The following is a 12,809-nucleotide window of genomic DNA, read 5'->3' as shown; positions in this document are numbered from 1 at the left end:
TCCTTTCCCTCGGGGGTGGCCCCCGTGGCTGCCCTGAGGTGTCGGGGATGGGCCTTTACCTCAGGGAAGGCCCCAGCTGCCACCCAGAGGCCCCATGGATGTGCCTTTACTTCAGGGATGTCCCCCAGCAGGTGCCCTGAGGCCCTGTGGATGGGCCTTTACCTCAGGGAAGGCCCCAAGTGCCGCCCTGAGGCGCTGCGGATGGACCTTTGCCTCAGGGATGGTTTGCAATGGCCACCCTGAGGCACTGGGGATGGGCCTTTACCTCGGGGGTGGCCTCCATGGCTGCCCTGACGCTCCGGGGATGGGCCTTTACCTCAGGGAAGGCCCCAACTGCCACCCTGAGGCGCTGCGGATGGGTCTTTACCTCAGGGAAGGCCCCATGGCTGTCCTGAGGCCCCAGGGATGGGCCCCATGGGTGCCTCAAAGCCCTATGGATGGGCCTTTACCTCAGGGATGGCTCCCAGTGGCCGTCCTGAGGCCCCATGGATGGGCCTTTACTTCAGGGAAGGCCCCAACTGCCACCCTGAGGCCCCAGGGGTAGGCCTTTACCTCAGGGATGGCTCCCAGTGGCCATCCTGAGGCCCCAGGGATGGGCTTTTACTTCAGGGATGGCCCCCAGCAGGTGCCCTGAGGCACCATGGATGGGTCTTTACCTCAGAGAAAGCCCCAGTTGCCGCTGGGGATGGGCCTTTACCTCAGGGATGGCTTACAATGGCCACTCTGAGGCTCTGGGGATGGTCGTTTACCTCGGGGGTGGCCCCCATGGCTGCCCTGAGGTGTCGGGGATGGGCCTTTACCTCAGGGACTTTACCTCAGGGAAGGCCCCATGGCTGTCCTGAGGCCCCAGGGATGGGCCCCATGGGTGCCTCAAAGCCCTATGGATGGGCCTTTACCTCAGGGATGGCTCCCAGTGGCCACCCTGAGGCCCTATGGATGGGCCTTTACCTCAGGGATGGCTCCCAGTGGCCGTCCTGAGGCCCCATGGATGGGCCTTTACCTCAGGGAAGGCCCCATGGCTGTCCTGAGGCCCCAGGGATGGGCCTTTACCTCAGGGAAGGCCCCAACTGCCACCCTGTGGCCCCAGGGATGGGCCTTTACCTCAGGGACGGGCCCCACGGCTGCCCTGACACCCTGGGGATATGCCTTTACCTCAAGTTTGGGCCCTGGGGATGGGTCTTTACCTCCGGGATGGCCCTGCGCTGCCTTTGCGGTCTCCTGCAGCTCCTTCTGCGGCACAGGCTGCCGTCAGTGCAGGCCATGTCGCTCACGGAGCAGGGATCTGTTTATTTCCCTAATAAAATCCCTTGTTTAGCTGCCGTCATACGTGACCTGCGGGGTTTAGCTCCCAGGCCCAGGGGGCTCCGTGCAGGAATCGTACTTGTACTTTTATCCCTCTCCGCTCAGCCCCGAGCTCCAGCGGCTTCTGCTCTCCCTCCGCCATCCCCTTTGGCAGCTTGGTCCTGGTTCTCCGTGCTCTGTCCTGCCTCCATCTTCCAACGCACCCTGGAGGGTGCCCATAGCCACCTGGCCGGGTAGTTTTGATAACTTTCCCTTTAATTCTGCAGCTTTTCACTTTCCCCTGGCTCTGTTTTCTATTTTAAAGCCCAGTAACATCATTTTGGCTCTCTTGTAGGTTATTACCGTTGCTCAAGCACGGAGCCATCTGTGTTTTCAGACAGCCTCTTGTCTGTGTTGACAGGCATGGGGATCTCCCCCGATTTCGGGTTACATCAGGCTGCCTGAGCCGTCTTGAGCTTTCCCAGAGCTCTTCGGGCTTTGAATACACAAAGTTTTGTGGCGTTTTAGGGGCCGTTTCCTCTGTTCTATTATTAACGCGCATCAATTATTGCTCTTCTAGAGTTTGATCTGTGTAAATCCCTACTAAAGAGCCTTGTAGTTTTTCTTTCCTCTGCCTTGCGTGGGACCTGCTGGTGTAAAGGTTGGAAGCGAGATGAAGGGCAGCCGAGCGCGTGTTTGTGCCCGGGAGGCCAACAGGAATGGAGAAATGGAGAGCTGCTTTTTTGTTTTTTTTTTTTTTTTTTAACAGATCTTCAATTGGACTGGACCTGCCCTGACTATCAATAATACATGACCTGGGCTTTCTGCACTGAAACTCTGCTAATTGGCTAATTAAAAAGTGAAACGTGCAGAAGGAGCCAACGCGTCACTCACAAGAGACTCCTTTCTGCAGCAATGCCAAGGCTGAGCGTGTGCTAATGCGATTTATCAAGCTGAGCCGGGGGTGAGCGAAGCTCCAGGGTAGTCTCAGGAGCCGAGAGGATGATTTCGTAACCAGCCTTCTCGCGGTTGGCTTCTCATTGTGTCTTGCCTTGCCGCTGTGTCTTCTTTTTTTTAATCTTTTCTTTTTTTCCCCCTCCCACCCCCCCCAAACTTTTCTTTTAAAAGGGAAGAAGGATGCGCAGTTCCTTGCAGCGCTGGGAGGTTTGTGGCCGGGGAGAGCTTTTGACTCGTGTTTCTTCCCTGCGCTGCTCTTTTCCTCCGCGTTAGCCTTCCCACGGGCGGCTTTTTTCAGAGGAAAGGGATTCTTTTTTTCAAATCATTTGTCTCACACCCCGTTTCCCACAGAGAGCGCCCGTGTCAGGAATGAAAAGCGAGGGGAAAAAGCCGGGGGAACCCCAAAGTTTTTCCTCCTGGGGTGCTCTTCTTGCACAATCCTCTTTTCCAGGATGTGGCGTGCTCCTTCCAGGCTCCTGGAGCAGACCAAGGCTGTAACGTGTGGGGTTTTTTTTTTCCTGTTCTCCGCAGATCGTGGACACCTTCTTTATAGGCCGCTTCGTTCTCCTGGCCGTGATGAGCCTGGTCGTGCTTGGGTGCCTGTTCCTGCTCCTGATTTACCACCTCATGGAGCCGGTGTACGCCAAACCACTCCGCAGCAGCTAGCGGCAACCGGAGGCAGCAATCGCCGCGAAGAGGAAATCCCAGTTTCACAGCAAGAAACCAGGATGGGAGACCAGGAGACTATTCCCGTCAGTTGTTTCGAGCTCGGAAAGAGACAGCGAAGTGCGTCGCTCGCACCCAGTGCTGCATCTTTCATCTTGAAAAGCGAAGTTTTGGACTGAGCATGAGCGCCTTCCTCTCCAGGGACTCTGCAGGCTGCAAAGGTGCTTTAACCCTTCTCTTCTTTTCTCTTTTCCAGGAGAGCTGAAATCCACGCGCTCTGTACTACATTGAATGAATTGAACTGAACCCAGATGGTTTGTTATCTTTAGCCCCACGAGGTGGTTTTATCATTCCTTTTTCACTTTTAGTTTAATAAAACTCTCTGAGAAACCCCTGACTCGGTCTTTATTTATTCTCCAGGAACGGTCACCTTTTGCCACCCTTTGGTGACAGCGTCTCTTCCGAAAACCAGTTTTTCCCGTGGCGGACGTGGGGGTTTTTGGAAATTCAGCGTGGGGGCGTGGATCGTTGGGGACGGTGGCTTTGGAAACCTGAGCCTTTGGAGTGGGAACAAAATAATGCGGCAACGGGCAAGTTAAAATCCCCCCCCTCCGCAAGTATGCAGAGGAAAGACAGGTCTCACCGCCCCGTGCTAAACAATCCTGCCAGCCCACCAAAAAGAAAACCAAAACCCTGTTGCTTTTCCAGGACTGTGGTAATCCCCGAGTGTCTCCCACGGGTGGCAGGACCCCACGCTGTCACCCTGGGAGGGAAGCCGAAGGCTGGTGGTTTCTGCTCTCCTAAAACATAAAACCTCACTCACAGTAGTGCAGTGAGCCGGTAGTCGGCTCCGATACCTTTCCTCTCTGGGAGGGGAAACCCACTTTTTATGTTGTTCAGCAGCGGCGTTGGGGTCAAATCCCATTTTTTCTCCCTGTTTTTTTTTTTGCCATGGGAATGGAGGGTACCGACCGGGCCAAGGCTGGTGCTGGCTGCGTGTCCGTACTTAACCACCGATAACAACTGCTTTGCGCCGCTTTAGCTATCCTTCAGTAGCGATGGGTTGATTTTCTTGCATGAAATCTCACCAAGCTTTTTCACTTGCTCGCAGGAAAAAAGCCGGAGCGTGGTGTGAGCCTTTCGGAGCAGGGAAGGAGCCTTTTCCATCCCTACTGCGCCGGGGAGAGGTTCCCACAGGTTCCCCGGCGGTAGCTGGGTGAGGTGAGTTATGTTACAGCTCCCGGTTTTCCGGCCCTGGAGGGATGGAGCCGCTCAGCCTTTCACGGTTGAGCGGGCAGCAGGTATTGCTGTGAGGTTGAAGGCGAGTGCGAGACAGATGCCGCAGCCCTCAGCTGTGTTCAGGGGCAATACAGCCAAAAAACCTGAGGGCGAGAAACTCGTAGCTCTCATTTTCATTTTTGAACCGAAGGTGGTGAACAGGAAAGAAAAGAACCGACCGGCTTCTCCCAGTCCTGTCCTGCCAGCTGTCAGTCACGGAATATCGCTGTCAGGACATGAAAGATTAATAAGGCAGAGCTTAGCGGGCTCGGAGACGACGCTTCCCCTGCAGAAAATGCCCCAGCACCCAGGAGCCCTAACTCGGTCAGCTAAAAAAGGTGTAAGTACATTTCAAAAAAAGGCGGAGGCGAGGTGTCTCTGCTTCTCCAGCCGCGTAAACGCTCAATCCCTTCCTATCCCGCAGCCTATGGCCAAGGGAGTCGAACTATCGTGTTAAGGAACACGCCGAGCATTTATGCAACACAAGCGTGTCGGGTCTCTTGGTGATTTTGAAGTTACGCCTGAAACAAAATTCATATTTAATTCATCATCTTAATAACGTTTATGAACACGAAGCTAGTCTTGCAGCTCGCTCCGGCTCCGCGCCTGCCGTGTCTTTATTCCTCGTGCGAGAGCAGCGGGCCGGTTCGCAGAGCCTCGGTGAGGCTGCGGCGGCAACCCCCGCCAGCCGGAGAACGGCAGCACTTTGCCCGGCTTCCAGTCCGACGAACGGGGAAGCCGCCGCAAAAGCAGCTGGCACACTAAAAAAAAAAAAACAAACAACCCAAAACCAAACACAAAACCCCAACCCTAAAAGCAGAAATGTGAAGCTTCTTCCAGTTGCGCGCCGTAAATAAACCCAAGGTGTTTGCTTTTTCTGTCCCCCTTAATCCTTTTGTGACTAAAACCAGTTGAAAGGCTCATCGCGCGGGGAGGTATTTTGGGGGGAAACGGAAAGCCGCGCTGCAGGAGGGATGCGGTGGCTCTTGCACGAGGAGGCTATTTCAGCACTTTCCCCAAAAATCCCATTAATTGGGGAAAGAGCCGCATGTGCTCTCACCCCCCACCCCCCAAGACATTTCGAGTTCCCTCCTCATCCTTCGCCACCCTTGGCGACGGGGAACAACCAGCTGGATGAACTCAGCCCGGGCTCTCTCCCCGTATTTATTTATTCTGGGTAATTCTGCTCCTCCCTGCGCAGGGGCTTTCCAGACAGTTCCTGTTTATTTTTGGGAAAAGAAAGACCACGTCAAGGAATTGGTATGAGCCGGAGCTGCTTTCCAGCCAGCCCCAAATGGTGATTTTTGCTGCTATCCCCCACCCAAACCTTCAGCTCCTGGAGGATAACCTCTCGCCAGCACATCCGCCGCCGTCTGGCACCCTGATTATTGGGTTTTGTTTTTTTTCGCAATTAATGTGTAGCAGGAGGGCGGCTTTGGCTTAAATCCCAACTTCCCAGTCGCTGGCGAAGGTGTTGGGAGCTCGGGAGATGTTAGAGCCGAGGAGCCCTGCTCCGACCCAATTTTCTCCCAAAACTGCGAGCAAACGTTCCCGCTTTTCTTCTTACAGAGCGAGAGCGCTGGGTGCTCCGCGTCTGGAGCCCTGTGCAGTCAAAAAAAACCCTGCTAAACCCCAGCGAGAGAAACCTGCCGTGCCAAAAGGGATGTTTGCACAAGATACCGTCCGCGCCAGGAGGAGGGCGGCCAAGCTGCTTTCGGGTCAGGTGGGAAAACAGCCCTTTCCCCCACCCCCACCCCCCCATCCTTAAATTCCCCGCCTGGCTCGTTTGAAACGAGCAAGGATGTTTCCGCAGCGGGATGCTGGTACCCAGCTCCTCGCGGGTTCACAGCACCGGAGGGCAGCTGCTCCCTCCTGCCCGAGGCCGAGCGGGGATGGAGGGAAAAAGCGAGCGCCTGCAGGAGAAACTCCTCTCCTTGATTTAAGATCCTTGAATGACGGCAATTCCTCACGCCTCGTGCTGCGCTCTGCCGGCACTTAATTACCCTCACTGGTAAAAGCTGGCCTCTTATTTCCACCTTGACTTTGCTGACTTCAGCTTCCCTGCCGTTGAGTCCCGCTTTGCCTTTGGCTGCTAATTAAAAAGCCCTTCAGCGTTCGCCGCCTGCTCCTTGCATAGGTAATTACGGACCGTGCCCCAGCCACCTCTTCACCTTCACAGCAGCCCGACGACATTCCTCCAAAATACGTGCAACCCCTTCCCAGGCTGCCGCAGCCAAAAACGCTATTGCCGTGATGTCACCTATAGAAAAACGGGTTTCTAACGAGCTCGTTTGAGGCGCGCGATGTATTTATTTCTTCCCCCCCCCCCCCACCCCCTCCGCAGGACAGCGGCAGGAGCGTGTTTGTGCTCTCCCGGCTCGCACAGCCCCCTCGCCGCGACGCTCGTGGCAGGGGGAAAAGCAGCGGCCCCTTCTCCGGCGGAGGAGGAACGAGACGAGGTGAGTCGTGTAGATTTCTCCCGGAGGAGCTGGGCTCGATTTAAACAGCCCTTTGGCCGGGGCAAACCCAGGGGATCCCCCCCCTGCTTTCCTGCCCACCCCTCAGTCTCTAAAATCTCAGTGAGATCTGGGGTTTTCTTTGGCATTTGGCTCCTTTTTCTTTTCTTTTTTTTTTTTTTTTGTTTTTTTTTTAAAGTTTAAAACTGCCACGGGCCGTTTGCCCTTTCTTCCTCGCTCCCAGCAGCGCAGCCAAGGCTGCTCAGACTTTCCAAACACGAGCGGGACGTGACCCAGGCCTAAATTTGTCCCGGAAAAACTATGAGCAGCTGAAAGAACAGGCAGGAGGGAGTCGGGGAGGGGAAAAGAAGGGAAAAAAACCCCACCAAAACCACCAAACCACCTTGCTTTTGCGATAAGCCCCCGTGTGCGTCAGGGCTTGTAGGATTTTTTGGCTTAAAAACGTATTTCAAGCCCCCCTTGTCCGCCTCCACGAGGTGGATGGCAGTTAAGCCAAGTGAAAGCTCAGTCACACGTGCACCGAGATAGCCGTTCTCAGCCCAGCGCGTGGCATCTCTGCTGCCATCGTTGAGCCGCCTGCCCTCCGAGGCCGCCTTTGCCAGGAGCAGCCTGGGGATGCCGCGGTGTCAGCCCTTCGTCTCTGCTGAGGACGGACCCTGTCGTGATGCTTCTCCCTATGGCTCCGTCGGGGTTTGCCCCAGGGGAGGGTTATTTTCCTGGGAATAAAGGTAACCGGAGATTCGGCTTTTCTCTGCCTGCCCCATCGTTTCTCCTGCGCTCTCTCCCAGGGATCTGCAGGCAACCCGTGAGATTTCAAGCGCCGCTGAGCATCTCCGGTCAGCGTGGAGGAGACCAAAGGCCATTGCCGTCCGGCCACCCGAACGTGCGCCGCTCTCCGAGTTGCCTGTTCCCCCCCGTGCCGCTCCATCGCCTTGCAGGGGTTTCCAGGGAGCTGATCCAACTGGCCAACAGGTTTTTTTCTTTTTTTCTCTTTTTTTTTTTTTTTTTTTTCCCCTTCGCTGATGAAATCAGCACTTAATAAAATCACATCGGGCCCAGATGTTTTCTCCTCAGGTTAAGATCCGAGGAGGTGAAGTCAATTAGTGTTCAGATTTATACCGGGCGTAAACACAGCTCCCCCGGCACCCGGCGCTTGCTCTCTCCTGGGCGGAGAGCCGGAGCCTGCCCCGGTGCGATCCCTCGACGGCGAGCACGCTGGGAAAGGCACCCCACAGCTCGCAAACGCCCCATGCGCCCCGGCTCCGCGCACATCAAATTTGGGTCTCCCCCAGAGAGCGCACAGCTGGCTGCACAGCTGGCCCCTGCCTTAATCAAGGGATGCTGCTGGGGTCTCCCAGACCCACCTCTGCCCAGGGGAAACGCACGGCTGCCCGCGCCGGGTTAACATCCCAGGGGCTCCTGGGCGCCTGTCACACAGCTCCTCCTAATTAGGAAGCTTTTAACGAAGACCATCAGCTGCTTGTGCTGGACTGAGAGTGGCCACGGTGTGCCAGCAGCTGTTTGCCGTGGGGTGGGGGCTGATGCGTGGCTATGTGTCCTTCTTTTGGGGCTAAATAGTATGAATTAAGAATCCTGATAATCAGGAGAAATGCTGTTGTGTTGTGGTTTGTTGGTTTTTTTTTTGCAGTGGGATGAGATGAGGAGCAAAACCAGCTTAATTAGGGCTCAGTGAAAAACCCAGGGATGTTCTCTACATAGAATAAGCAGCGCTTTGTCGGGGAGACAGTGCCTTAAGTGATTTGGCGCAGTCCTCCTGCTCCAATATCCTGAAATACCGAGCGCTGGGATGGGGCGGGCTTGCCAACGAGAGGCTGTGCGTGGAGAAAAGCGATCATCGCCCCCGAGTTCACGCAGAGCCGGCCGAGCCCCCGCCAGGAAGCGGCACGGAGTGGCAACACAGGTTTCGCATGTTTTTATTAATAAAACAGCCGACGGCGAAGAATCGTCCCAGAAAACCGGTCGGCCGGGGCCCTCGGACTGCTCCTCGCCGCTGCCTCCCTCCGAAGCAAACCCGTGGTGGCGGTAGGAGCTTGCGGGGCCGTGCCTCGGCTCTGCCGAGACCAACACGCTCCTGGCGTGCCCCAGCCTCTCTCCTCCCTCCGGGCCTCTTGGCTCCGGGCGGTTCGCGGGGGGACATGTCAAAATTCCTTAAACCTGCGGGGAGAGAAGCGAAGCGGCTCAGCACGGCGAGCGCCATTCGGCAGGTGTTGGGATCGATGACGGGAGCCGTGGTGCTGCTGCAGAGATGGAAAGGGAAAACGGCTCTGTCGGGCAACCCCCAGCCCCGTCTGCACCGCAAGCCCGGAGGAGAAACGGGCGCAAAGAGGAGATCCAGCCACCGTTGTCTCCGGGCAAAGCTGAAAAACCCCCAAAAAACCCCGGCAAGTGTTTGCGCCTCCTCTCCACAAGCTGCTCCGGAGACAAACGCGCTCCCCAAAGCCCTCTAAGGCATTGCAGGATTTCCACAGACTGAGCCAGCTGCTTCCCCCAGCACAAACCAGATGGATTTTGGTGCAAACGGGGATGGTGCCAACCCGGCCAGGACAGTCCTCGCCCCAACCAGCTCCGGCACAAGACAGCAGAGCCTGACAGCCCTCCACCGGCGGCCAGAGAAGGAGATTTGGGCCGCACTTACCGCAGCGCGAGGCCCAGATTATTGGTCTTTCACCTGCAAACACAAGACATAAAGGACCAAACGTTTTGGCGGGGGGTCCGGAGTCTGGCCCCCCCACCACTGGACTGGCTGCAGCCCCTTCCCCCTTGGTGCTCGCGGTGGGGCTTCGGTGGCAATCGGAGACAGGCCAGTGCTGATTCGGAGATTATTTACACCCTCGCTGCAGTGGTTCGGCCACGGATTTGATTAGCCAGCCCGCACTCTGTGTAATCAAGCTCATTAGCACGGGTGGGCAAGTCAGCCTATAAATTCAGCCGTTTCAAGTGCATTAATCAATGCAAATCAACCGGGCGTCCGGGCTAACGTCTCATAAGTCGGCCAGAGACAAGGATGCGCTGCCCACCCGCCCGTCCACGCTCTCTTCCCTGGCCATGGCGATTTGATCCCTTGATTCCCAAATCTTGATCTCAGCCCTTAAATTATCAGCGGAGCGGCTGTTTCTAGGCTGAGCCTACAGAGTGAAAGTCGAAATCGGAATGAATCAGGCTTGCGTTTGCATTTAATCTTCGGGGCTTAAGCGGGGCTACTCACACCGAGCTACTTCCCATCCAGCACTGACTCTGTTAGCTGCACGCTAGAGCTACAAAGACACAAGTATGGCATCTTTAGCACCGAGAGAGTTTCGCGAGGCACGGATCGCTAAAATCCCCCCGGGTGCTGCCCTGGCTCGAGGTGGAAATGTCTTTGTGCCCAGAGGAGCGAGACGTCGGGCAGACAGCCTCGTGATGCCGGCATGGGGGTGCAGCAGTGACAGCAAGGGGTAGCAAACATCTTTCCAGAGCGGCACGCACGCTGCGTTTTGGCATTGAGGGCCCAGAAGCCGCCCCGGGACGGTACGTACGTACCCTCTCTTCCTTGCTATGCAGCCGCACCACCCACGGACCTCTTTCACCACCACTCGAGCGAGGAGCTGCAAGAGGAAAGGTGGAAGATCACCATGGGGCCGATGGCTCTGCAGCCGCCAGCCTCGGCATGAGCGTTTCCATCGCCGGGAGATAGATTTTTAAGGCCCTTCCTTCTTTAGTCGCATGAACTAAAACCATGCGTGGAGGAGGTCGCTGGGAAAAAACCACGTGGATGGAGGCAACGGTTGTCTCCTGAGGACTACCTCCGCTGGCGAGCGGGCAGCTACAAAGGACCTCTTGAATATCCAGGGTAGCAAAACGCTGAGGAGGGACCTACCAGGCAAGCCAAGACGTCGGCTGCTATCAACATGTAGAAGACGTTATTCCAGCCCGTAGGGGAGATGAGCCCTGCGAGCAGCGGCCCCAGCGCGGCACCTGCGAGGGGGCACGAGGCACATTAGGAGATGCCCCGTGCATGGGGGAGAGGGGACCGGTACCCCCCGCCAGCACTGCAGCGCAGGGGAAATCGGCACTCGGCACCCCCTGAATGTACGTACCTATAGATCCTGTGCCGTCGATGATGGCCGTGACGGTAGAAAGGGCTTTGGCGTTTCCTTTGAGAGATTCGTGGGTTCCCTGTAGGGATGGAGGAGAAAAACGTAAGGAGGAAAAGTGGCACCGGGATTGTGCGTAGAGGGAGATGCGAGGGGGCTAAAGCGGAGTCGCGCAGCCAAGGTGAAAAAGCAATAGGAAAAAAAGCCATGTTTAAGGGAGGGTGCCGACCGCGGCATGAGGAGGTGTGACAGCCCTGCCCTTCTCTGCTGGGCTTCAGAGGCATTGGAAAACAAAGCTAAAATGCAAAAATCCCAGCAAACATTCCTCCGGGAAAGAAGGAGCAGCCCTTGGTTGTGCAAGGCAGCTGGGGCGAGGGGGGCGAGGTGCGCTTCTTACCAAATCTGCCGAAACTGCTGTCGTGATGAGAGCGTACGGCCCGTTAACCAGAGCGCCGCAGACGATCAGCATCGCTACGAGGAACGAGGCAGCCGCGGAGGTACCCAGGAAGAGATCAAATCGTTAAGTGCAGGGAGCAGCAGGGCGTCGGGTCCATCGTTCCCGGCCCGTGCGCGCACATCGCTGTCCTGCGCATCCATCTCCTGCGCATCTCCCATTTTCCCCAGGACATCCCACCCAGCAGGCAGCAAACGCTCGTCCAGCACCACCCTCCCCCAAATCCCGGTTTGGGAGCCCATCTCGAGAGAAGAAATAAAGGCAGGTGAGTCTGCAGCATCTCCCGTCGCCCCTTCGGTGCCGGGAGCCGGCTGCACCAAGGAACTCCTTACCTATTGATGTGCCGATGCCGTTCTGGCCGATGTGGTTATACAGGAACAGCTGGAAAAAAAGACACAGGATGAACCAGTTTAGGGTTATTCCAGTTGTTTTCCCAAGCGTTTCCCCTGCAGCAGCACCGCAGGAACAGGACGGAGAAAGGTGGGGACCTGAATTATCGCCGGCGCCAAACTTCGCAGCCCCCCCTTCCCTCTACACGGCGTTTGAAGAGGAGAGTGCCAGCCGGGACGGGGAGCCGAGCGCGCCCTTGGCTCCGCATCCCGCCGTCTGCCTGCCAGATGAAATACCTGGCAGCTGGCAAACGGAGGTGCTGCCGCGATTTATGGCCCGGCGAGGCTCGCGCGCCTCCCCGCCGGCTGAAGCCAGACGGTAATTTGCCCCACCGGTGCTATCGGGGGACGTGGACGTGACGCGGCCTCTCTCTGCTTTTCAGCGCGCGCCACCTTCTTCACAGGGGAGAGGCTCGCAACCCAGAGCCAGCCAGGCTTGGGTTACAGCTAATTAGCCGCGTTTTTGGCGGCAGCAAAGCCAAACGAGCTCTGTGCAGGTGCTCGGGAAGGCCGTCCCGGCCAAGCGCCGGCAGAGCATGAGGCCGTCGACGTGGGGGCTTTTAGGATGCAAAGCAAAGAGATGAAAAGCTTGACCAGCTCGGTGGGACCCCCAAGGCTTTAGACAGAGCAGGGTTATGGCAGGATGGAGGTAAAAAAAAACCATAAAGAGGTGGTTTTTTTGGGCTGTCAAGGACTCCACAATCCCCTCCCAGCCCCCAGATCTGGACAATCCACCCCGGGAACGTCTGGCCACGTGGACGGATCCCAGCGCTCGTCTCAGCCAAGCGCATGACCTGGGCGCTTGGGAAGAGGAAGGCGGCCGTGACTCAAAGGAGCCAGAGGAGAGGAAACCCTCGTGACTGGGTTGTGTTTTTCCCCTTTTTTTTCTCGTGACAACACACCAGGGGAGCAGCGACGACCAGCATCACGCAGCACGTGGTGGCTCTGCCGCCGGTGTAGTCGGAGATGAGGCCGGCGAAGATGCCCCCTGCAAGAAGGAGTCACAGGTGTCTGTCACGCCGCCCCAGCAGCAAAGCTTCACCCTGGCTCAACCCCAAATCCCACGGGATGCTGCTGCGCCGTGATGCTCTTTCACCCCCCAACTTTTGAGCGAGATGCCCCCAAGGTTAAATACAATAATATCAGAGTGAAGAGTTTTGATTTATCCCTGCTGCTTTCTCCCGGCAGATTGTTTCCATACACCTGCGCGCAG

General features: G+C 56.8%; 2 protein-coding genes across 2 annotated transcripts in view; one reads left to right on the top strand and one right to left on the bottom strand.

The window, feature by feature from the left end:
* TMEM218 (transmembrane protein 218) overlaps positions 1-2,904 on the top strand; it is a 59,962-nt gene extending 57,058 nt beyond the window's left edge. Inside the window, exon 2 of the mRNA XM_009880756.1 lies at positions 2,770-2,904. Within this exon, the coding sequence (XP_009879058.1) occupies positions 2,770-2,904 (135 nt within the window). The remainder of the gene's footprint in view (positions 1-2,769) is intronic.
* Positions 2,905-8,526: 5,622 nt separating this feature from the next.
* LOC104282641 overlaps positions 8,527-12,809 on the bottom strand; it is a gene marked incomplete at its 5' end in the record, with an annotated part of 25,636 nt that continues 21,353 nt past the window's right edge. The window contains 7 exons of the mRNA XM_009880755.1: positions 8,527-8,917; positions 10,200-10,264; positions 10,537-10,634; positions 10,757-10,835; positions 11,151-11,224; positions 11,540-11,588; positions 12,499-12,584. Of these exons, the coding sequence (XP_009879057.1) occupies positions 8,527-8,917; positions 10,200-10,264; positions 10,537-10,634; positions 10,757-10,835; positions 11,151-11,224; positions 11,540-11,588; positions 12,499-12,584 (842 nt within the window). The remainder of the gene's footprint in view (positions 8,918-10,199; positions 10,265-10,536; positions 10,635-10,756; positions 10,836-11,150; positions 11,225-11,539; positions 11,589-12,498; positions 12,585-12,809) is intronic.

This window comes from Charadrius vociferus, unplaced genomic scaffold, assembly GCF_000708025.1.
Source record: "Charadrius vociferus isolate BGI_N301 unplaced genomic scaffold, ASM70802v2 scaffold943, whole genome shotgun sequence".
Lineage (NCBI taxonomy): Eukaryota > Metazoa > Chordata > Aves > Charadriiformes > Charadriidae > Charadrius > Charadrius vociferus.
The sequence above is the reverse complement of the archived record's forward strand: the minus strand, read 5'-3'. Positions and strand labels throughout refer to the sequence as shown.